Genomic DNA, 25,216 nt, shown 5'->3' with positions numbered 1-25,216 from the left:
GTGGCCATCTTGACAGTTCCCAAAGCCTTTCTGGCAACTTTAGGTAAGGCTGCTTGAGCATCAAACATTTTGCCTACACGTGGTGTTGAAACCTGAGATCTCCCGTCTAAAGCTTTGAGAGGCCTAGAACCCGGCTTCAGCCCATCCTTGGGAGCCACACGGGTGCCTGATTCTCCATTTTCCTTATCAAGAAGTTTGCAGCAGGTAGAAGCACCTTCACATGGAAAGGTGCTTATTCTGATGGAGGAGTGAGAAGAAGGAGCTAGAATGGCTAGAATACAGGGATCTAAGGGGCTGTTTCTCTTGGATTCAAGCTGTAGAGGTAGGCAGGCCAGGAAGTGAGAACCCTGTAGGGCATGTGAAGGACTCATTTTATTTTATCCTAAGTGAAGTGGGAAACTGGCAAGGTCTTAAGCAAGGGAATAACATGATCTGACTTATGTTTTAAAGGAAAAAATAACTTTCAGCTTTTCGTATTTATTGAATGCTGATTATTGCTTAGCTAACTAAGTGTTAGCCATTCTTCATGCAAATGGTCTTTGACATAGGATTATTCTGATTATACAGATAATGAAGATGAAGTTTAGAGTTGTTAAGTAAGTTGATTAAGGCCACGTAACAGTGGTAGATGCTACCGTGAGTCACAAGTAGAAAGTTAACTTAGTATGGGAAACTTTTAAAGGGAGTATCCCAAAATGTAAGAGGGATTCAGGTGAGTGTGGTGTCACCAAAGCCAAAAGAAAAGTTTTTAAGAAGGAAGGACTGGTCAGTTCTAAAGTAGCTGAAGAACTCATGTAGGTATTTACAAGACTGTGTTCTTTAACATAATAATAATGCAGATACCTGCTATAATAGAATTGTTTAGAAAATGACAGGAGTCTTTATCTTTGCAGTGGAGAGTGAAGCCAAAGTAAAAACCAAAGTTCGCTTTGAGGAATTGCTTAAGACCCACCATGAGCTCATTCACGAAAGAAAAAAACTGAAGAAAAAAATTGGCAAATCTGGAGATAAGATTGCAGTGAGTAATCGATCATTTGGTAATGATGACTTCTATATCTACATGAGATTATGACTTTCATATTAAAACTCTGAGGAACTTTGGAAATTGAAAATAGTAAATCTATGTCATAGTCAATAGCACATGGTAAAATAAAGCTTACGTTAGAATCCACATGACTCTTGGGGTACTGAGTTCAGTCTTCAGTGCTGTGCTACCGAAATAATCTAGACAAACTGATGAGAGTGGTGAGAGAATGGGCAAACTCAACTGGCCAATGTATTACACATTTTTAAAGAAAATCAGGATTTTTAACCCAGAATTGTGAAGAACTTAGGGAGTAATACGTTACTTCAGATATTCAGTGGCTTGTTTTTATTTAGACTGATTGATCTGATTCTACCCAGCAGAACCAGGAGAAATCAGTGGAATCTGAAGGCAGTAATTATCTTTTTGTACTTGAGGTACACTTTCAAATGACAATTTTTTTTTTTAAAGATTTTATTTATTTATTTGAGAGAGAGAGAGAGAGCACAAGAGGGGGGAGCGGGAGAGGGAGAAGCAGACTCCCTGCTGAGCAGGGAGCCCGATGCGGGACTCGATCCCGGGACTCCAGGATCATGACCTGAGCCGAAGGCAGTTGCTTAACCAACTGAGCCACCCAGGCACCCTCAAATGACAATTTTTGACAGCACAGTTGAAGAGATTAAAAATGCAGAACTCAGAACAGTGCTGAACAAATCAGCAATTGACTACAACTTGATTCCAGAGTATTATAAAGAGTCTGTAATAATATCCACAGTTAACGTACTATTCACTCTTCAGACCTGTTTTGCTATATTACTTGGACCTTTTACTCCTTTGACCATAATCTGTTATGTACACACACACACATACACACACACAGGCACAAATAACTTCATGCATGTTCTGGTAATTGGTACAAAGTATTTCTTTGGCAAGAGTTTTATGAGTTATATATAGCTTATATTTACTTGTAGCAAATTTTACCCTTTTCTGAATTTTGCCGTGCGACCTCTTCATTCTAATATTCTCTCTGGCAGTCATCAATGTTGTAATAGTGTATATTCTCAAGTGAGGCAAAAATAAGTACTAACACTGGCCAGAATCCGACTGCACACCTGTGAGAGGTTTGTAGTACCCCTGTTTACTATTGCATACCAATTTAGACCTACTGACAGAAAGGGGCAGATTCAGTCTCCCATAGTGAATGCTGCCCTTTTATATAATGCGCTTCTTCTGGTGGTACGTATGAGTATGGAAGGGAATAGTGGCATATGGAGGATGGGACATTGCATATTGGTATATGCCCTCCCCTTGGGTAACGTGGTATACATTGGACAAAAACAGAAAGAACCCTTGAAACAACTGAGGATATTTTTATGGACTCAGTCAAAGTAGAACCTTATATTTTCTCTTACTGATAGAACTGGCTTTGTAAGCATGAACCAGATGCAGTTTAGGCCAGGAATGCTCAATTAAATGGATAACGAAAAAATGGGCAGAGGAGACGTCCATTTACCCATTGTCCAGTTTAGATGTTGGGAACACGCACATGTGAGGTGACTAAACATAACCTGCCCAGCCTATTTTGGTACACAGCAGGCCATTCAAACCTTTTTTATTCACAGATAAGTATCCTAGGAAAAAATAACTGAGGAAGAGATTTTTTAGCTCAAAAGAAGGGAAATATTCCTGGAGGACTTAGAGGAAAACAAAATATTTTTGAAATGATTTACTTTAGGAAATAGAGGAGGAATACCTGCTTTTATTTACTAGATAATAGTGCTTCCTATCTTTCGAGCACTTCTAAACATTTTATGTATATTACCTAGTTTTTAATGACAACGAAATGATGAGGTTTTATCTCCATTTATAGTTGAGGAAACTGGATCACAGAGAGGTTGAATAACCTTGCCTAAATTTGCAGTTAGTGGCAGAACCAGAATTCAAACTCTTAAGTCTGACTACAGAACCCATTCTCTTAACCACAACCCAGTAGGACCTCTTTGAATAACATATGAAGAGATGGGACCTCTTCAGAACAAAAACATGTACAGAACAGGCTGAGATTGGAAGGGAAGCAGGCTGAAGTAAGAAAAGGAAGCAAGGAAAAGGCTGTACTAAGAGAATTCGTAATGATGGCAGATTCACCTTATTTTTCAACAATCTGTTAGGCACTGTGATAATAATTTTGCAAATGCTATTTCTGATTCTCATGTTAATCATGAAACATAGGTATTGGGGCTCTTATTTTGCATGAGAGGTTTTGTAAACATCAGAACAGAAAAACCACTTAACAAAGATGTTAAATGGTTTGCCAGAGCCATATAGCCAGCAGTAGAGTGAGGGAGATTTAAAACTAGTCTCTCCATGTTCTGCCTTTAGTTGCTTTTTAAAAACTATATCTTAGGCCAAAAATAGTAGAATTGGTACCATGGAAAAATCTAATTAGTGATAAAGGAAGATAAATTTGAGGCATTCTTCCATGAGAAGAAATGGCTAAAACGAAAATGAAATAAGTAATGACATACAGAAATACTTGACCTGTAAGTAAGTGTTCCCATTACTAGTACTAATGGAGCAGAAACAGTAGAAAGAGCATGATGAAAAAACCTTCCTGAGATTAATAGAAAGATCTAGGAAGAGATGAGTCCGTCTTGCATTCCAGGTAAAATTTATGACCTGTAACTATATTTAGAACTTTTTAATTTCAGGGGAAAAATTAATGTTGCAAGTATCTCAACAGAAAAAGAAACATCTAGTACATTCCAGGCTTCTCTCAGAAAACACTAAATCCAGAAGACAAAAAAAGATATCTACACAGTATTGAGGGAAAAACTGTATCACAAGAAATCTGGTCACCTAAGTGTCAATTGTTTGTGAGGTCGGTAGTGAACATGCAAATTAACAGAGAATTATTACAAATGTTCCCTCCCTGAAAACAAGAAAACTACTGAAGGTGTATTATTTGAATATGTAGTACCATTTCCAGAAACATGAATCAAAATTAAAAATTTAAGAACAGAGAATTTATGATCTGAAAATATGTCTGCATGAGGCTTTTGAGACCAGCTAGATATATAGAACTTTCTTTATTATTTATGCCAAAAATAATTGCTGAAGATTTATATTAGATAATGTACATATAATAATGTGAGATAACAAAAACATTGTTCTCAAACATTGGGCAAAGCTTTCCTAGCTTGCAGAGAAAAAGAGTCGTATAAATATTACTTTTACCTGAAGTGTAGTCAGAAGTTACTTCATCCTGGAGTTTAAAATAAGTGAAACCAGTAATATGTAAAATTGATTATAATACTTTCAAAGTCATTAGAGCTCAAGAGAAAACAAATAATAGATTTTTTTAAAAGGAACAAAAGTAATAAAAGGAATTTAGGAATAAATTCTTAGGGGCGCCTGGGTGGCTCAGTTGGTTAAGTGTCCGACTCTTGTTTTCAGCTCAGGTCATGATCTCACGGTGGTGAGATGGAGCCCTGGGTTGGTCTCTGCACTCAGCAGGGAGTGTGCTTGAGATTCTCCCTTTCCCTCTCCCTCTGCCCCTCACCCTGTGCATGCACCCTCTATCTCAAATAAATCTTAAAAAAAAAAAGAATAAACTCTTAATCATGAAAATAAATGTAAATAGTTTTAAGCTTCCTATTTTAAAAAGCAGACTCTAAATTTTTAAAATGTCAGGTGTCTGGCTTGCAACATTGACAGACCACACAAAATGACCTAAAGTTTAAAACTAGAAGTTTGCAAAAATATAGACAAATCTAAAAAGAAACAGAATTTTCTCAATTATGAATATATTGAAAGAACGAAAAGCTTAAATAAAACATGAACAAATTGAATTTAATCATATGTTGAAAGAATACTTTGTCTCAGCCAAATAGGTTTTCTCCCTGAGAACTCAAGAATAGCATAGGGGCGCCTGAGTGGCTTGGTCAGTTGAGTGTCCAACTTTTTTTTTTTTAAGATTTTTTTTCATTTATTTATTTGAGACAGAGAGAATGAGAGAGAGAGAGCACATGAGAGGGGGGAGGGTCAGAGGCAGAAGCAGGCTCCCTGCCGAGCAGGGAGCCCGATGCGGGACTCGATCCAGGGACTCCAGGATCATGACCTGAGCCGAAGGCAGTCGCTTAACCAACTGAGCCACCCAGGCGCCCTGAGTGTCCAACTTTTGGTTTTGGCTCAGGTCATGATCTCAGGGTCATGAGATCGAGCCCCACATCAAGCCCTATGTCGGGCATGGAGCCCTTAAGATTCTCCCTCTCCCCACCCCCCCCCACGCACACTCTCTCAAATAAATAATTTTTAAAAAAGAGTATCTTATAAATTGGCTATCAGTCAACATCAGTAAATCAGTACAAAGAAGTTGAATAAAAACCATGTGATCATATAAAAATAAGGGGAAGAGCCATAATATTTTACTTGGAAACAGGGTATTAGTGATTTTTGAAAAAATAATTTGTTCATGTAAGTGATAATTATGTACCCTCAGAGGTACATACACATGACTTATTGTGTATGATTTCTAAATTAATAAATAATAAGTTAATAAATTAATAAACACTAAAAATAGGAAAATAGAAATGGCTGGTGTAATCTTCCAGTATGGAAAGATATTCTGATCTTGTAAGGGATAAAAGACATCCCAAGTAAAGAGAATATTCTTTGCACACAGAAGACTCAGTAAATATTTGTTGAATTATATAAATTTGATAAAAGGTAAAAGTCAGCCAATTTACTGAGAAAAATAAGAAATATCTCTATAGCCACAGAGTTCATACTCTTACGTATAGCTAATAATCATAAGATAATAATTGCTAACATTTATTGAATGCATATACTGTGGAATCAGAAAGATTTTCTTAGTGTTTTTTAGTAACTATCCTGTTACTCTTCAGAACAATCTTATGGGAATTTTTTTTAAGAATTGAAAATCTAGGGCGCCTGGGTGGCTCAGTCGTTAAGCGTCTGCCTTCAGCTCAGGTCATGATCCCAGGGTCCTGGGATCGAGTCCCACTTCGGGCTCCCTGCTCTGCGGGAAGTCTGCTTCTCCCTCTCCCACTCCCCCTGCTTGTGTTCCTGCTCTCACTGTGTCTCTGTCAAATAAATAAATAAAATCTTAAAAAAAAAAAAGAATTGAAAATCTAATTATAAAATTTACTTGGAAATTTAAGCAATGGACCTAGAATAGCTAAAACAGTTTTGAAAAAGAAGAACAAAGTTGAAAGAATTTTACTATTGGAGTCAAAGCTCAATGTAAAGTTATAGTAACCAAGACAGCCCGTTATTGTCATAAAGATAGACATATAAGTCAGTGGGGGTAGTACAGAATCTAGAAGTAGACCCAAATGTATATGGTTAATTGATTCTTGAAAAAAATTGCCAAGGTGTGACAAAATTGCCAGGGTGTGCCAGAATTTGCCAAGGAGTGAGAAAAAGGATAATCTTTTCAACAAATGATGCTGGAACAGATACCCATATGCAATATTATAAACTATGACCATATCATGTTCAGAAATTAAATAGAAATCGATCAAAGATCTAAGCATAAGAGCTAAAATTATATGACTTATAGAAAAAACAGGATAAAACCTTTGTAACCTTGGGTTATGAATAGATTTCTCAGGATACAAAAACATGAATCATAAAAGAAAAAAGAGGTAAATTGGGCTTTGTGAAAATTCAAAATATTGCTAAGAAAATGAAAAGATAGGCTATAGATTCGGAGAAGATATTTTCAACACACTGAGAAAGTGTATGTAGAACATTTTAAGAATGCTCTTAGAACTCAATGATTTGAAAATAACCTGGTGAAAATGGGCAAAAGATTTTAACACTTAACCAAAGGAGAGATGCAGATAGCATGTAAGTACGTGTAAAGATTTTCAGTGTCATTACTAATTAGGGAAATGCAATTTAAAACAATAATGAAATACCATTACACGCATATTGGAACAGCTAAAAAATGAAAATTGACAATGCCAGATGCTGACAAGGATGTTATGTAAGTGGAACTCTTAAACATTTGGGAATACAAAATGGTACAGCCACTTTGGGAAGCAGTTTGGGAGATACTTAAGAAGTTAAACATCTACTTATCATACAGTTCAGTAATTCTTGGGTGTTTATGCAAGAGAAATGAAAACGTAATGGTACAAAACTAGAAATAAATGTTCATTCATTAGTGTATGGAGAAATAAAATGAGGTATGTATCCATGCAATGGAATACTGCTCAGCAATAAAAAGGAATAAACTACAGATGCAACAACACGGATGAATTCCAAAGCTCTATGCTGAGTGAAGGAAACTGGTCACAAAAGGCTCTATACTGTATGATTCCATGTATGTGAAATTCTAGACAAGACCAAACTATCTTGATAGAAAGCACATGAGTGCTTGAGTGGGGCTAGGGTGTGGAGGACTAGAGGCTGACTTTGTACAAGAACATGTGGGGTGATGGAAATGTTTAACATTGTGATTATGGTAGTGGTCATATGTCTGTATACATTTACCAAAATTCATTTAATTCTGTACTTAAAATTGGTGAATTTTATTGTATGTAAGTTGTATCTCAGTAAAGCTGATTTAAAAAACAAACTGAAGCAAAAAACCTAACTGACACACAGAAGGGTAAAGATAAAAAGATAGGAGAAGGTGGTGGCTGTGGCCACCGGGGACTTACCCTGTTTTCCAGGGTCTCTCTCATGGATACACGTTATTAAACTTTGATTTTCTTCCTGCTTTAAAAAAAAAAAAAAAAGATAAAAGGATGAGGAAAGATGTAATAGAACATGAACAAATGTATTTGGAACACTTCAAAATTCAGCCATAACCTAATCCTTGAAATATTAAAGTCCATAAAATAGACGTTTTTTAACTGTAGTACCACAAAACTACAAATAACAAATATAAAATTTATAAACCGTTTGGAAATTTAAAAATCATCCCATACAGTTGTTAGTGAGAGAAAGGAAATTAGAACTACAAAAAGCAGGATATTTTAAAAAGTAATAAAAACTATACAGTACTGTGGAATGTATGGAATACTACAAAAGATACCTTGGGAATTGTATTTATTGTTGCGGTTTTTAAAAACTAATTGAAGGGGTGCCTGGGTGGCTCAGTCATTAAGCTTCTGCCTTCGGCTCAGGTCATGGCTCAGGTCATGATCCCAGGGTCCTGGGATTGAGCCCCACGTCAGGCTCCCTACTCAGCGGGAGCCTGCTTCTCCCTCTCCTGCCGGCTTGTGCTCTCTCTCCCTATCTCTGTCACTATCTCTCTCTCTCAAATAAATAAATAAAATCTTTTCTAAAAAAAGTTAATTGAATAAAGCAGAAACATGAAAAACAAATATAAAGTCATAGTATAAAATTAAATGATATTAGTACAAAGGTTGACTGACAGATCAGTGAAAGAGAGTAAATAAAAAACTGAATGTCTTCTGATTAACTGTCCCATGGTTCCATTTTTGAAATCTTTTCTTCTAAACCATAATTCTTCCTTCCATATCTAATTCTTGGTTATCTTTTTCCAATTATTTCCTTCAGGAGTGTCCTCGAAATTTGTATATATTCCCACTACATTTCTGGTACTCGCTGAGAAAATAAAAAGAAAGATTTGTATGTGCTTCATTTTAACATAATGAAATTTCAAAGTTATTAGGTATGAGTATATTGATAGCAAGAAGACAAACATAAGTTTCTGAAAAGATTAGCAGTGATTTTCCTTGTGTGAAGCACCCAGAGTTGAGCTTTGGGTCTTCTTTTTCTCTTTAAATATTTTCTGGTTCTTTGTATTTTTAATTTTTTGCTTTCTTACTATTTTAAATTAAACATGTATTGCTTCTAGAAACAAAACATGTGAAAATAAACTTATTTTTTAAGAGAAATTATTTTTATTAGATTTGATTCGGGAAGATGTTTTAGAGGGTATCGCTCCATAATTTATCCTTGAAGAATAGATAGAATTTGGAAATATATTGTAGGTAAGCAAAAGAGTCTTAGAGATGGTAACATATTGGGTACATATTGGGATACTAATCCTTTCAACATTTCTCCATCATATATTGGACATTTTCTAACTACTTTTAAACATGAGGGTTTTCAAAAATTGAACTTCAGGGGTGCCTGGGTACTTCAGTCATTTAAGTGATTTCGGCTCAGGTCATGATCTCGTGGGTCATGGGATCGAGCCCTGCCTCAGGCTCCGCGTTCAGTAGGGGGTCTGCTTGAGATTCTCTCCCTCTGCCCGTCCCCCCACTCTCACACAGAGTGCTGTCTCTCCTTTTTTCTCTCTCTCTCTCAAATAAATCTGTTTAAAAAAATTGAACTTCAGTCTTCATTGGTAAGCTCATCCATTTCTTTTTTTTTTTTTTTTAAAGATTTTATTTATTTATTCATGAGAGACAAAGAGAGAGAGAGGCAGAGGGAGAAGCAGGCTCCCAAGGAGCAGGGAGCCCGATGCGGGACTCGATCCCAGGACCCTGGGATCATGACCTGAGCTGAAGGCAGACGCTTAACCATCTGAGCCACCCAGGCGCCCAAGCTCATCCATTTCTGAAAGAATTCTTCATTTTGATACTGGCTTCCATATTTTAGCACTTTGGTTTGTCCCTTGTGTTTCTCAACACATCTTTTAAGCTCTTACTCAAAATTTTAATTTTAATGTCTGCAGTTGTGTTTTTTAAATCCAATATGCTTTTGAATTTCTTTGATATTAATTACACTTTAAGTTCTAATTTTGTTTATGTTTTTAATTCACTTTCCCTCGTTAATTTTTCTGTTTTATTGGATTTGATGACTTTTCTTTCATTTTGCTACTTTCCTTCAGTTTTTATTCATTTTTAAATGTCTAGTCATCTTTCTATATGAGAATCTCTCTTCTGCCTGTTGGTTGTTTTCAACATAATCTACTGTCTTTGGTGAGGGTTGTACCTACCGGAAGCATGCTGCCATATTTCTCTATATTCAACTGCTTTATCCTTTGAATGAAAGTCACCATCTAACACAAATGGAGGTGGGGGACAGAGCTGTCCCTCCCAGCTCCTCAATTGGTCATCCTCAGTTTTAGCCCCTCCTTCTCCTTGTGTTACTTGACTCTGGGCTTATGGCTTCTTCAGAATCACCCTTCTCTGGTTCTTTTCGTATGGGCTGTGGTTTTATCTGCTAATTTCTTAATAGATCTAATCCTGCCTATTTTTTATCCTTGGGAAATTTCTCAATATTTATTTTATTACTAGTAGCATTCCTTTTTGATTTCTAGCCTTTTTTATTAAAAATATCCCATTTAAAATTTTGATTAGAGAAAGATATACAGGTGTGTTTAGTCTGTCATTTGACTTAATTTGATAACATTTCATATTTGGCAGCATTTTCAGTAATGTATTTGGATTAATTGTAGGATTATTCTAAACTACAGACTTTTGATTTTAGAATGTAATTTTGAAGTGTGTGTTTTCTGTTGGGAAACCTAAAATGCTTTACCTCTGTGGCTCCTTTAGCAATTTCTCAAATATCTTGTAATTAAAGTATGGATCATTCTGCCAAAGAGAAAAAGTAACATTTGAGATATGAGCAGTTTATTCACTTCTGAAAAGTCATTAAGTATTTTCCCCATGTTAATTATCTCATTTAATCTGAAGTTACTCTCAGAAATTACGAATCTAATGCCAAGAGAATAAACTATGATAGTGCTAATGAGATGGTCTAGAATGGTATCAGTGTGTTCAAGTAAAAGATGAAATAATTTTCCCAATGTTACATTGGGATAAGCACAATCATTATTGTGCTTTATCTTTGTATCATTGAACTGTGCTTGACTGAAACTTTGTTACCGTATTTTCTTTTCCTAGCTTGACACTGTTAGAAGCAATCTTCTGAAAAGTAAAGAAACTAAAAGTGATGATGTAAGTGCTACGAACACTAATAACCCAGTCACTAAAAGCAAACTAAGGAATCCCCAGTCAACACCTGAAAATACAGATGATGTTAGTGTAGAGGAAGACAAGCAAGGAAAGGCAAGTAAAAAGGTTATGAAAACAGTACTCCAGATGACTGCACAAGGAATGGAACTGGAAACTCCTGTGAGGAAGGTGGATTCCACACATCAGAAAGGACGAACCAGGTCACAGCCAGGTGTTGCTCATCAGAAGAGCGAGAAGGCAGATGAAGAAAGAGAAAATAATAATTTAGATGAGGAAGAAGAACTGATGCAAGCATACCAACTCCAAGTAGCTGAAGAAATGGCAAAGGAGATTAAGAAGAAAATAAGAAAGAAACTCAAAGAACAGTTGACTTACTTTCCCTCAGATACTTCATTGCATGATGGCAAATTGAGCAGTGAGAAAAAAATAAAGAAAAAGAAAGTTCCAATCTCATCTAAAGCTGAAACAAGGTACTTTGCACTGACAAATGTAAAATGTCCTCTTTAAAAAACACTAGTATTCTCAGCTTTTGAGTGATATCTGTAGTTACACTAAGAAAATTCTTAATCTTTCATGTGGATACATTGCCAGTAAACAATAACAGTTACCCTTTCCATAATACCTTAGTATGTGCTAAATGCTTTATAAGAATTAACTCATTTATTCCTTGTAACAACCTTATGAGGAATAGTAATACTATCACTCTATTTTGCAGATAAGGAAACTTGAAGGGTTTAAGTCACAGAACCAGTAAGAAGCTGAGCCAAAACCTTAGCAGTCTTGTTCTAAAGTCTCTACCCTTAAATACTTATTTACATCTGCTAATAATAGAAACCCAATTTCTCTCCCTTTTTTGAGTTACAAATGCCTATTTGGATATATGAATATAGTGTTTTTCTTTATTATACAAATAATATTTGCTTATTGTAGAACATACAATAAAGACACAAAGAAGATAAAAGTAACAACCATCTAAAGGTAATCATTATAAGCAATTTAGCATGCTAGTCTTTTTCTATATATGATACTTATATGTTTGCATATGCAATGTGAGTGTTTCTGTGATCATATTTATATTTATATGTCTTCTTTGGGGAAAACAAGATAAAAAATGTCTTTTAACTAATTAACTTTTTTGTCTGCAGTCCACATCTACATAAACAACTTGAGGTGGGAACATTCTATGTTTGATTATTTCCTGGCATCAGGGACAGGTTCCCTTACTGTCCTCATCTAAAAATAATTCACCTCTTACCAAAAGCTAGACACCAGTGGTAACAAAAGGAGGGCAAAAAGTTGCTACTCAAGGGCGCCTGGGTGGCTCAGTTGGTTGGGCGACTGCCTTAGGCTCAGGTCATGATCCTGGAGTCCCTGGATCGAGTCCCGCATCGGGCTCCCTGCTTGGCAGGGAGTCTGCTTCGCCCTCTGACCCTATCCCCTCTCATGTGTTCTTTCTCTCTCATTCTCTCTCTCTCAAATAAATAAAAAAATAATAATAAAATAAAATAAAAAAAAAAAAGAGTTGCTACTCAAACATGTTACTCTACGTATTAACTATCTGTTGCTGCACAAAAAAAGCTATTCTAGAACTTAGCAGAACAACAAACATTTATTGTCTCTCAGTTTCTGTGGATCAAGAATCTGAGCATGGCTTAAGTGGGTACCACTGACTCAGGCTCTCTCTCGGGCTACAGTCAGGATGTCAGCTGGGGATGCAGTCATCTTAAGACTTGGCTGGAGAAGGATCTGCAAATGACAGAGCTGTTGGAAGGCTTGAAATATCCACTTCTAAGCTCACTCATGTGGTTCTTGGCAGGTCTCAGGTCCTGACTGACTTTTGGCCAGAGACATCAGTTCCTTGCCACATGGATCTCTCCATGTGGGCTACTCACAACATGGCCACTTGCTTCCCCAGAGCAAGGGCTCTGAGACAGAGAGAGAGAGAGAGAGAGAGAAAGTCATAGTCTTTATGGAACCTAAACTTGGTTTGGAAGTGGCATCCATTACTTTTGGTCATATTTTGTCTATTAGAAGTGGGTCACTAGGTCCAGCCCACAATCAAGGGAAGGGGCTAGACAAAGATACTAATAGCAGGAGGCAGGGATCATTGAGGGCCATATTAGAGGCTACTTGCTACAGTATACCATCAGTCTTTCTTACAGCTACCATATCTGTTATGAGCTGGTAAGACATACTCTCTATTAAATGTTAGTTCTTGAATTTTAAATAAAACCATGGGTTAGATGACATGGCATGCAAAACGTAGTTCTCTTTAAATAATAGTATTTGGTGAAGTGATAAAATAGCATGGCTTTCTGGAATGACTATTTTGAAATATTTCTCTACTCTTTTTATTTCTCAACCTCTTTTTTAAAAAATATGACTATATTGGAAGTCAGTTTATTATTATTTAGATGCAGATTTTTTACTTGATAAATTACAGACTTTAATAGGCTGGTTTCTCTTCTACAATGAGTATAAGTCTAGGCTGCTACCCCTTAACATTTATTAGTTCATGTGATGCACATTTTCATTTTAATAACGGCCTCCTGAAAATGTAGTGATACACCAGCCACTGGAAAAGACAAGTAATTAACTGTTACCTAGAAATCAAAAGTTGAATATCTGAAGCCTCTTGAAAGCAGAACAAACTTAGAACACTTTTTTTGCTTTTAAATAAGGTAATTTAGAAATTTGTTCATTAATCATTGACTTGACAACAGGATGAGGATGCTTTCATCATTCCTATGGAAAAACAGATCTATTGCTCATAAAATATACAACTTTATCTTTTCTGGGAGTTTAGAGCTGAAGTTTAATTTGACTCATGGGTATATAACTCATTAACAAATATAAAATAATACACATTGATACCTAATTTGACACTTCACCATTTTAGTGCATAATAAAATATATGTATTCCCTAGGGGTGCCTGGGTGGCTCAGATGGTTAAGCGTCTGCCTTCAGCTCAGGTTGTGATCCCAGGGTGCTGGGACTGAGCCCCACATGGGGCTCTCTGCTAAGTGGGGAGCCTGCTTTCCCTCTCCCTCTGCCTGCTGCTTCCCCTGCTTGTACACACTCTCTCTCTCTGTCAAAAATAAATAAAATCTTTAAAATATATATATATATATATATATGTATCCCCTAGCAGGAAGTAATCTTGATTTTAGGATTATCCTTGACTCTGTTCACTGTTCACGTTGCTGCATCATTAAGAAGAAGAATGTATTTGTAATGGCTTGTACTTTGGTTGTATTTGCAGTACACTGACCATCTCCGATGACACAGTTGAAAGTGAACAAAAGAAGGGCTCTCCAGTTAGAAGAGTTACTTCAGATTCTCAACAAGATGATAAGATAAGCTCAATGGAAGACAATGTAGAAGACAGCATGCAAGATGACACAAAATCCAAACCAAAAAAAAAGAAAAAGAAGGCTAAAACAGGTTTGTTATCCAAATTAAATGAAAAATATGTGCCTTGGTAGAAATAACTTGATTCTAGGACTTTGAGTCCTTAAAACTAAAGAAAATCCGGTCCCAAAGACTATAATTTAAAAAATCCAATATAGAATACAGTTGGTCCTTGAACAACATGTGTTTGAACTGTGCAGGTCCACTTACAGATTTTTTTTTCGATAAAGTATAGTACTGTAAAGGTATTTTCTTTTCCTTATGACTTCCTTATAGCACTTTCTTTTCTCTGGCTCACTGTATTGTAAGAATATAGTATATAATACATGTAACATGTAAAATATGTGTTAATCTACTCTTTATGTTATCAGTAAGGCTTCTGGTCAACAGTAAGCTATTGGTAAAGTTTTGGGGGAGTCAGAGGTTAAACACAGATTTGCAAATGCCCAGGGGGTTGGTGCCCCAACCCTGGCATTGTTCAAGGGTCAACTGTATGTGGCACTTGTTCTTGGATTCATGTATATTAAAACATTCATTTATTTGTAACTATGGGTCTCTGTGGTGAGTTAATATTACTTATGTCATCTCTAATTGTTGACTTAATTTAATTGAACCCTAGAATGACATTAACTTTGTTGCTGTTGTGGCACAGATTTCTTCTTTATACCATTGAGTTTAGAACCCCTAAATAATTCAGACTCATATTTATTGAAAGCTATAAATGGTCAATGGCCAATAAACTTTTCAGATGTTAAGGCTGCATCCCTCTGTCACACGTGATTGTCTTCCGACGTCCTCAGCCTAATTCAGCTTCTGTCCTTCCTTCCCACTTTTCCTTCCCACCCTCTTGCTTTCTGTCTTCCTCTTTACTCATTTCTTTCCTCCTCTTATTTTTCTTTACTTGTTATTGCCTTTTTCCTACTTCTTAACATTCATTTTTTCCTTTTCAATCTCCATTTAATTGGCCAAAAATTTGGGACCAAAATAGGCAATTTTAGAATTTATGGTAGTTATTCATTGGCTATGCAGTTGATGATGCTTATTCCTCTTATTACATTTGTAAAACCTTTGTTAAAATATGATATACACATAGAAGGTGTACATGTTACAAGTATACTACTTAGTGGATTTTCACAAACTGAACATGCCTATAAAATTGTCATCCAAATCAAGAAACAACACTTTTAGCGCCAGAAACCCTGTAAGTTCCCTTCCCATTCATTGCTCTTCAGGAGTAAACATTATCTTGACATCTAACACAGTTTGTTTTTGCCCGTTTTTCTACTTTAATGCGAATAGAATCAGAAATCCTGTGCTCTTTCACTCAAAATTATTTTTGTGAGATTTAGACTGTTGCATGTAGCTGAGCTTCTTCATTATCAGTTCTGCTTTTGCACTATATAGATACCCTTGTGTGAATAATTTGCCAATTGTACAGATGGATGTTTGAGCTGTTTCTAGTTTTAGGTGTTTACAAATAAAACTATAATAGTCTAGTCATGTCTTTTGGCAAGCATTTTATATATACATTTTTTGTTTGGCATCTTTTTTTTTTTTTTTACGCATAGAATTCTCTATTTATGAAGTTCTTGTGTCTTTCAGAACTACTAACTTGGTAGGACACAGGTTGGGAAACGCTACTTAGAAACATGGCTGTGATCCTTTAAATCTAGCATCTAAAGAAAAACTGAAAAATATTCCTCACTGCTTTCTAATATATTTATTTTGTTGGGCATCTTCTTAGGAGAGAGTTACTATGTCAGAAATTATGTATATTTTTCACTTTAATAAATATTTCCCATTTTCCAGAGTTGGTTTAGCAATTGATGATACTAGCAGTATTTGAGAGCCTCCAGTGCTCCACATCTAACATTTATATTGTCAGTATTTAAAAATTTTAGCCATTCTTAGTGTATAGTGTATAATAATATTTCAGTTTTACTTTAAACTTTCATAACTAATGAAATTGAGCATCTTCTTCATGTTTGTTGTCTACTTGGATTTTTTTATTCATACATTTGTTTAAGTCTTTTGTGTGTATTTTTAAGAAATGGCATTGTCTGCCTTTTAAAATTTGTGAGAATATTTTATATAGCTAGACATCAGTCTTTTCTCAGATATGAATACATACACACATATATATTGCAGACATCTTCCCACTCTAGGTTTTACTATTGTCTTACTGGTATCTCTTAAAAAACAGAATTCTAAAATTTGATATAGCCCTATTTATCCATTTTTTTCCTTTGATGGTAAGTGCTTTCTGTGATATGAGAAATCTTTCCCAAGTCCCAAAGATGTTTTTGTATATATTATTTTCTAAAAGTTTTTTGTTTTGCTTTTCACATTTAGCTCTGCAGTTCATCTGGAATTGATTCTTGTATATGGTGAGAGGTAGTGGTTAAGACCCATTGTTTTCCCATGTGAACATGTAATTGACCTAGTACCATTTATGGAAGAGAGCATCTTTTTTCCTCTGTATTGCAGTGTCACCTTTATCATAAATAACGTGACTACGGGAATGGATCAGTTTCTATTCTGTTACATTAGACTGTACCAACACAAGATGACTTAATTACTATAGCTTTATAATAGATCTTGCTATTCAGCTGTGTAAGTACTCCAACAGTTTTTTGTTCTTTAGCATTACCTGGGCTATTCTTTGACCTTCGCATTTCCATATGAATTTTAGAAGCAGCTTCTCAATTCTCCCTCTTCCTTCCCCCATCCCCACCATTATTTTGATCCAGATTGGGTGAATCTGAAGAGATTTACAATAACAACTCTCTAGATAGAGTTGACATCTTTACAAAGTATTAATTTTTGCCATCCATGAAATGGATATGCACCTCCATTTATTTATGTTTCCAGTTTATCTTGGTAATATTTTAAGTTTCGGGAGAGTCTGTCCTTAGATTTATTCCTAGGTATTTGATGTTTCTTAATGCTGTCATAAATGGCATTTTTTTTTAAATTTTTGTTTTCTGTTTGTTGCTGGTGTGTGTGTGTGCATACATGCATAAAAATATATGCACAGAGAAATATAATTGATTTTTTAAAAATTAACATTGTAGCCAGTGTTTTTGCTAAATTTATTACTTCTAAGAGTGTATCCATGGATTCTTTTAAATTTTCTACATATGTTACGCTATTGTATCACCTGTTAATAGTGACTGTTTCATTGTGCCTCTTTCAGTTCTTATATCTTACTCCTTTTTCTTGCCTTGATATACTGGCTAGGACTTCCATTACAGTGTTAAATACCTTGGGGAAAAGCTTCCATTAATTTGCCGCTTAGTGTAATATTTGCTGTGGGCTTTTTTGTAAATACTCTTTATCAAGTTTATGAGTTACCTGTACTCTAATTGGCTAATAGTGTTTTAAAATCATGAATAGATACTGAATTTTACCAGGTGCTTTTTCTGTGTCTTTTGACTTGATCGTATAAATTTTCACCATTTTCTCTATTAATGTGGTTAATTGTTATTTGAATATTAAGCCATCTTTGTGTTCCTGGCAGGGGTTAGAGGGACCTGCAGCTTGGTTATAAGGTATTCTCATATATATATATATTTTTTTAATCTGTTACTGGATTTGATTTGCTAATACTTTGTATAGAACTTCTGTGTCTGGGGTCATGAGAGAGAATGGTTTGTACTTTTCCTTTCCTGAAATACCCAGAGTTTTTGATACCAAGGTTTTGATAATCTCAAAAATAGTTGGGAAATTTTTCATCTTTTTCAGTTCTCTGGAAACATTTGTATAAATTGGTTATTTCTTCCATAAATGTTTGGAAGAATTTACTAATGAAGCCTTTAGGCCAAGGTTTCCTTGTGGGAAGAATTTTAAATCAGAATTAGTTTCTTTAATAAATATCACTCTTCATATTTTGTTTTTTTCTGTCAGCTTTGAGAGACTGTATTTCTTGAGGAATTTGTTCATTTAATCCAAATTTTCAAATTTTGTCTGTCTACAGCATCTGAAAGGGTGTCCCTTTATACTGGAATTTATTTTTTTTTCAATTTCTTGGTCAGTCTCAGGATTTTCAGTTTTCAAAGAATCAGCCATTGGCTTTGATTATATCTGTTGCACATTTGTGTACTGTTTGGTTATTTTATTTGTATTAGTTTCTTCATTCTCCTTTCTTTGATTTGCTGTTTTTAGTTTTGTAAGATAGATTTTATAAGATTTCAGTCTTTATATGTATTTAAGACTTTAACTTTTCATCTACGTACTACTTTAGCTGCATCCCACAAATTTTTGACATATCTTCATTATCATCCAATAAAAACATTTTCTAATTTCCATTTTAATTTCTCCTTTGACCACACATTTTTAGAAGTATATTGTTTCATCTCAGCCAACAGGTGATTTTCTAGTTACCTTTCTGTTTCTATCTGCCACTGTTGTCAGAGAACATATTGTGAATGATCTCAATCTTTTGAATTTATTGAGCCTTTCTTTATGACCACTTTATGGTCAATTTGCTAAATATGTCATGTGCACTTAAAAAGAATGTGAATTCTGGTGTCATTGGGTGCAGTGTCCTGTGTATGTCAGATCAAGTGTATTGTGTCCAGCTCATCTTCCTGATTTTTTTTGACTTGCTTATTCTATCCATTTGTTGAGACAGGTATTAAAATTCACACTGTGATTTTGGGTTTCTCTCTTTTCTCTTTATTTCTGTTAGGTTTTTTCTCTTTATGTATTTTGAAGTTATGTTATTGACTATATGCATGTTTAGGAATCTTATATCTTCCTGTCAGATTGACACTTCCAAGTCGTCTTAATCATTCAGGCTGCTGTAACAAAATATCATAGACTGGATAGCTTAAACAATAAACAGTTATTTGTACAGTTCCAGAGCCTGGAAAGTCCAAGATCAAGGCACCCACAGATTTGTGTCTGGTGACGACCCATTTCCTGGTTGTAGACTGATGTCTCTTTACTGTAACCTCACATAGAAGGGTAGCTCTTTGGGATCACTTTTTTTTTTAAATCACTTTTATAAGGACACTAATTCCATCTATGAGGTCTCTACCCTCATGACTTAATAACCTCCCAAAGTCCTCACCTTTTAGTACTGTCACATTGGAGGTTAGGATTTCAACATATGAATCTTGTGGGGACACAAGCATTCATTGTATAAGAACAATCATTATGTGGTATCTTTTTTTTTATCTCTAATAATTTTCCCTTGTAGTCTACTTATAGTTTGAGTTTGCATAGTATAGTTTTTCCCAACCTCATTTCTCTGTCATAACCCACAATACACTGCCAGGTGGTGCCAACTTGGTGGAGAAGGGGTAGCCTTCAGACCTCTGCCTGATCCATGGTCCCCAGGTCTAGATAGAGCTTGCCATTATTCCATTTCTCCCCCACCCCACCCTCTAGGCTTCCTTTACTTGGGACATAGTGTCTCTGCATTTCCTTCTTTTTTTGCCTTCACCTCTTTTCTTCCCCCCACCCTAGAACATGAGGGGTCTCAGCCCCCAGCCTTTGAGCTCCTTGGGGGCAGACCCTCAGTAAATGTGAGGTGCTGCACCCCCCAAAAACAAAAAAAAAACCCTTGTTTGCAGTCTTTCTGTGTCCTTATATTTATTATGTCACTGTTTTGTGTTTGTTTTACAGTGTTTTGTGTATGATCCACCTGTCTTATATTCCTTTTTCTTCTTCTTTTGAATTATTTAAGTTATTTTAAAAATTTTCTTCTTATATTAACTTGTTAATTATACATTCTTTTACAGTTTTTTGTTATCCTCAAGAACATTAAGTTTATTCTTGACTTACAAGTTAATTCCCTAACAAAATATGCTTCCCTAACAAAACACTGCTAGAACATTAGAATTGTTTAATTCCATCTGAATTTTGTCAGGTGCTTTTTCTGCATCTCTCTGTCTTCTGCCCCATAGGTTTCTTATCATGCATTTTAGTTCTGCATGTATTTTAAACTTCACAGCTATTATAGTGACCATTTTGTACAGCTGATAATAATTTATATTCACCCCAAAATTTACTTTTTCCTTAATGAATTTACATTTTCCCACTTTTCATCTACTTGAAGAGCTCAGTTTAGTATTTCTCCTAATATGCTAATCCCCTCAGATTTTGTTGTGTAAAATGCCTTTACTTTCATTTTTGAATCCTATTTGCTAGCATTGAATTTAGGTTGCCAGTTGGTTTTCTTTAGTGCTTTGGAAAAATGATACAGTTATCTCCTGGCTTCCATCATTTCTGTTTCCAGCAGTTATGTCCCATTAGTGGGATTGTGACTTTTTTTTTCCTCTTGACTCATCTTTAGATTTTCTTTTTATCTTTGATGTCAGTTTTTTATCACGTTATGCCTAAATATGGCTTTGTTGGAATTTACCCTGCTTAGAGTTTACTGGTTGATATCACTTATCAGTTGTGGAAAATTCAATTATTCAATTATTTTTTAGAATGTGGCTTCTTCATTATTCCCTCCTCTTTCTAGATTATAAATTCTCACATATTTTCTTTTAAGTGTGTCTACTTATTTCTTATGTTTTTTTCCCTATATTCTTTTTAAAATTTTTTCCATTATGCTTCAGTTTGGATATTGATACTGATCTTTTTTCTCTTTCCCTAATCATGTCTTTGTGTCCAGTATACTATTAAACACCTCTATCTATTAAGTTCTTAATTTCAGATGCTGTGTTTTGTTTTGTTTTTTTTAAGAAGGCTCCATGCACAGCATGGAGCCCAGGGCAGGGCTTGAACTCACGACCGTGAGATCAAGACCTAAGCTGAGATCAAGAATCAAACACTCAACTGACTGAGCCTGAGCCACCCAGACACCCCTCAGATGCTATATTTTTCATTTCCAGAATGAAAATGTCTGTTGTCGTTTTTTTATGGATTCCAGTTCTTTGTAGAAAGTTTCCATTTTAACCCACTTTTTCCTTTATTTTCTTGAACATATTAATAATCATAGTCATTTAAAGTCTTTGTGTGCTAACTCCAGTCTGGATCATCTGTGGGTCAGCTTCTGTTTTCGGTTTTTTTCTCCTAGTTGTTGGTCATATAGTCTTGCCTCTTTTATGCCCGGTAACTTTTTATTCTATACTGGATATTGTGTAGAGTGCTAGAGGTCCCAGATGATTTTATCTTTTACTAGAAAAGGTTTCCTCTTTACTCTCTTAGGCAGGTAGGGTGGGAAACTGATTTTAATCCATCAGGAATTGAGCTATGTCAGGGCTGGATTGTAGTTTTGATAAAAACTGTATCTTTGATTTGCCCCATTCCTAGGTTGTGGACTTTCAGGAGTTTTGAACTGAGAATCTGGCAGGTATTTGTCTCCTCAGTCTACAAGACTGGGAGATTCAGTTTTGCCCTTCTGAGGTTTTTAGCCTGGTCCTTTAGCCTTCTGCCCCATTCAGCTTCAAAATTTGGCAGATATCTTGGGGGGGACTGGCCATGTGTCTGGCCCCTCAGGTCTACAGTTTTGTCACTCCAGCCGCACGTGAGTGCCAGAATCTCTGCTGGTTTCTCTGTCCCCCAGTAGGGGCCTTCTGCCAGGGGCCATGCCTGGATTCTCAACTCTTGCTGCACCCAGAATTGGTAAGTGACCCCAGGTGAAAAGTGGCTATAGGTGGAAAGTGCCCTCTAGGGCTTTATTTTGCCAGTTTTGTTTCAGGCCCCTCCCCCTGGTGGGTCATTGTCTCCTAGTACCACCAGCCTGGGAGATTTCACTACTTCTTTAGCCTCTCATGTAGCCTCAGAATTCAGTTTTGTGGGGGGGAAATTAGCTATGTGTTTGAGGCTCCTCAAATCTCTAATGTGACTGCTGTAGCCCCATCAACCACTTACCACTAAAAGTTTTGCAGATACTCTTTCTCCCAGTGGTGACCTTTTGTTGGGGCCAAGCCCTGATCCTTAGCCCACACCCTGAATCAGCAAATGTCCCCAGAGACTAAAACAGCTACTAGTCCATTAGCTTATCAGTGAATGATTCTCCCTCTCTGGAATTTTAGTCCATCTGCTGTACATTGTCTCTGTACTGTTCTGATGCCTTTAAAAATAAGGTTTTTGTAATTCATTTGACTTTTTCAAGTTGTTACAAGAAGCATTGACTGGCTACATCCTACTACATCCTACCCAGAAGTAGAAATTACAGTTACAAATTAATTGAGCATATTCCACTTAAGAAAATAACTAGATAAAATTGCTTTTTTGTCTTTGGTTCTCATTTTCTTTCTGTGTTCTTGGTCCTTGTTAGGGAAAAAAAGAAAGATTCCTCCCATTTTAATTCATTAGTAAATGTAATACTTTACTCTCAGAGTGTAATCTGCTCTTGTGTGGCTTTTTCCTTCTTTTCTTTTGAAGTTACTTTGTTAACAAAGACAAATAATCATGGATTATAAAGATAAGGTTATATGTAAATTCAGTGTATATTGTTGAATATATTGTTGCGGGAACAATTAATTATAATGTTGATTTTATTCCATGCATGTAGTTTCAGATGATAATGAAGAAACTGATGGTGATGGTGTTCATGAAGTAACAAGCCGAGATAGTCCAGTTTATCCCAAATGTTTGCTTGATGATGATCTTGTCCTGGGAGTTTACATTCACCGCACTGATCGACTTAAGTCCGATTTTATGATTTCTCACCCAATGGTAAAAATTCATGTGATTGATGAGAATACTGGTCAATATGTCAAGAAAGATGATAGGTAATTTTTTTAATTGCACAGCCAACCCTTGAAATTGAAACTGTCTACAGAAGTCCTCTTTTCTGCCATTGAAAGTCAATGGAAATAGAGCTAAGGATTTGTATTAGAGAATAATTTACTTGTTGTAGATGTTCATAGATCATTGATACTGATCAGTATCTTTTCTAGAAGAGATAGAGAACATTTGTTAATTCAGTGATTCATTTTAAGTGGAGGGGAGTTGAGAGAGCTTCTACCAAACTTAATGACTAATTTATGGCATTGAACTTGTAGTGTAAATCACTGCATGTTGCACTGTACATGCTTTAATTGTCTAACTTCATATTTTTCTTTTGAAGTTAATAAGTTACTTGGGGATCATATGAAGGCAGTGAATCTTGAATTTAATTTTTTCCTAGTATTACTTCTATAGCTAATACATGCTTGAAGCTTACATATAAAAAGCACAGTGAAATAAATGATTATACTAGAACTCAAAAAAGTCATTTGCTTGGAAAAATGACAGGGATGAAGAACATGAAGATTATCAAAGTTCAATTATTCAGTTATCTTAGGGCATACAAAAAATATGACATACCTCAAAGGGTTTGCAATGCTGTTGTGCTCATTTTCTTATTTAAATGTACTGTACTATTTTATTACAAACTCCTTTAAGATTCTGAAGGAGTCTAGCTCTGTATGTTGCACCTCACTTTATATTTCTGTAATAAGATAATTCTGTGAAACCAATCAGTAGTGTATAGATAAAAGATAATAGTAGGGTATTACCACTTCTTAGTTTCATAAATTTGTAATTTTCTCGATGGAAAACCAAAATAATTTTTCATTATATATCATGACTATTCATTATTTCTTCACCTTGAGCACTATATGTTTTTGTCATTTTCTCAAAATTATCATAAAGAATTGTGTTAATGGAAGCATCTTTTTTGGACAGTGAACGGCCTGTTTCATCTTACTATGAAAAAGAGAGTGTGGATTACATTCTTCCTATTATGACCCAGCCATATGATTTTAAACAGTTAAAATCAAGACTTCCAGAGTGGGAAGAACAAATTATATTTAATGAAAACTTCCCCTATTTGCTTCGAGATTTTGATGAGAGCCCTAAAGTCATCTTGTTTTTTGAGGTATGAATTGAATAGAACAATTTAAACTAAATTTTGGCTAATATTTTAATAGCATAAATGTAAGCTATTTTTTTAGTAGTTTAATAATGCAAAAAAGTGTGAGGATTTAATCCCTAGGATTTAGTGTTTGTAATATGCTGTGGAGATGTAGTATGTTGTAATAGCGTATTTGCTGAGCATTTACCAGTGTAAGTAATTAGCCATGTAATTCACTCGGTATTATTTAATTCTGACAGTAATACTATGACTGTAAACTGAAGTGATGATTCTAATCTATATCTATACAATCCTCTATTCTTAACCCATTTTACAGAATGTAAACTCATTTAACTATATTGGACTCCCTAAGAGTTTGTATACAACCAAGGGAAAGATGAACACTTTGACTAATACAACGTAATATATAACCAAGATGAAGTAGAACTTCCTAGATGTGGAGGGTGGATGGAGGGTCAGAGCAGTCAGGAAAAGCTTTATGAAATATATGGCCTTTCAGCTGACTTGTTATTCTAATTTTTTTATGGCAAAGGAAATCAAGGTTCAGAGTATAACGTTGTTTACCCAAAGTTATTCCAATATTTTTTTCTTTTTTTTTTGCATTTTTAAAAATTTTGTTATGTTAGTCACCATACATTACATCATTAGTTTTTGATGTAGTGTTTCATGATTCATTGTTTGCGAATAACACCCAGTGCTCCATTCAAAATGTGCCCTCTTTAATACCCATCACCAGGCTAACCCATCCCTCCACCCCCTCCCCTCTAGAACCCTCCGTTTGTTTCTCAGAGTCCATAGTCTCTCATGGTTCGTCTCCCCATCCAATTCCCCCCCCTTCGCTTTTCCCTTCCTGCTATCTTCTTTTTTTTTAACATATAATGTATTATTTGTTTCAGAGGTACAGGTCTATGATTCAACAGTCTTACACAGTTCACAACGCTCACCATAGCACATACCCTCCCCAATGTCTATCACCCAGCCACCCCATGCCTCCCACCCCCCACCACTCCAGCAACCCTCAGTTT

The 25,216-nt window shown here is 35.5% G+C and overlaps 1 protein-coding gene across 2 annotated transcripts in view; it reads left to right on the top strand.

Moving 5' to 3' along the window:
• The window catches only part of AHI1 (Abelson helper integration site 1), a 122,575-nt gene that overhangs the window by 5,848 nt on the left and 91,511 nt on the right, over positions 1-25,216 (top strand). For both annotated transcript variants that reach the window (XM_081829053.1, XM_081829054.1), the window contains exons 4-8: positions 894-1,018; positions 10,885-11,426; positions 14,220-14,401; positions 22,845-23,064; positions 24,002-24,194. In XM_081829053.1, the coding sequence (XP_081685179.1) occupies positions 894-1,018; positions 10,885-11,426; positions 14,220-14,401; positions 22,845-23,064; positions 24,002-24,194 (1,262 nt within the window). The remainder of the gene's footprint in view (positions 1-893; positions 1,019-10,884; positions 11,427-14,219; positions 14,402-22,844; positions 23,065-24,001; positions 24,195-25,216) is intronic.

Source organism: Leptonychotes weddellii, chromosome 8 (genome assembly GCF_054177405.1).
Source record: "Leptonychotes weddellii isolate Sample4059 chromosome 8, ASM5417740v2, whole genome shotgun sequence".
Lineage (NCBI taxonomy): Eukaryota > Metazoa > Chordata > Mammalia > Carnivora > Phocidae > Leptonychotes > Leptonychotes weddellii.
The sequence above is the reverse complement of the archived record's forward strand: the minus strand, read 5'-3'. Positions and strand labels throughout refer to the sequence as shown.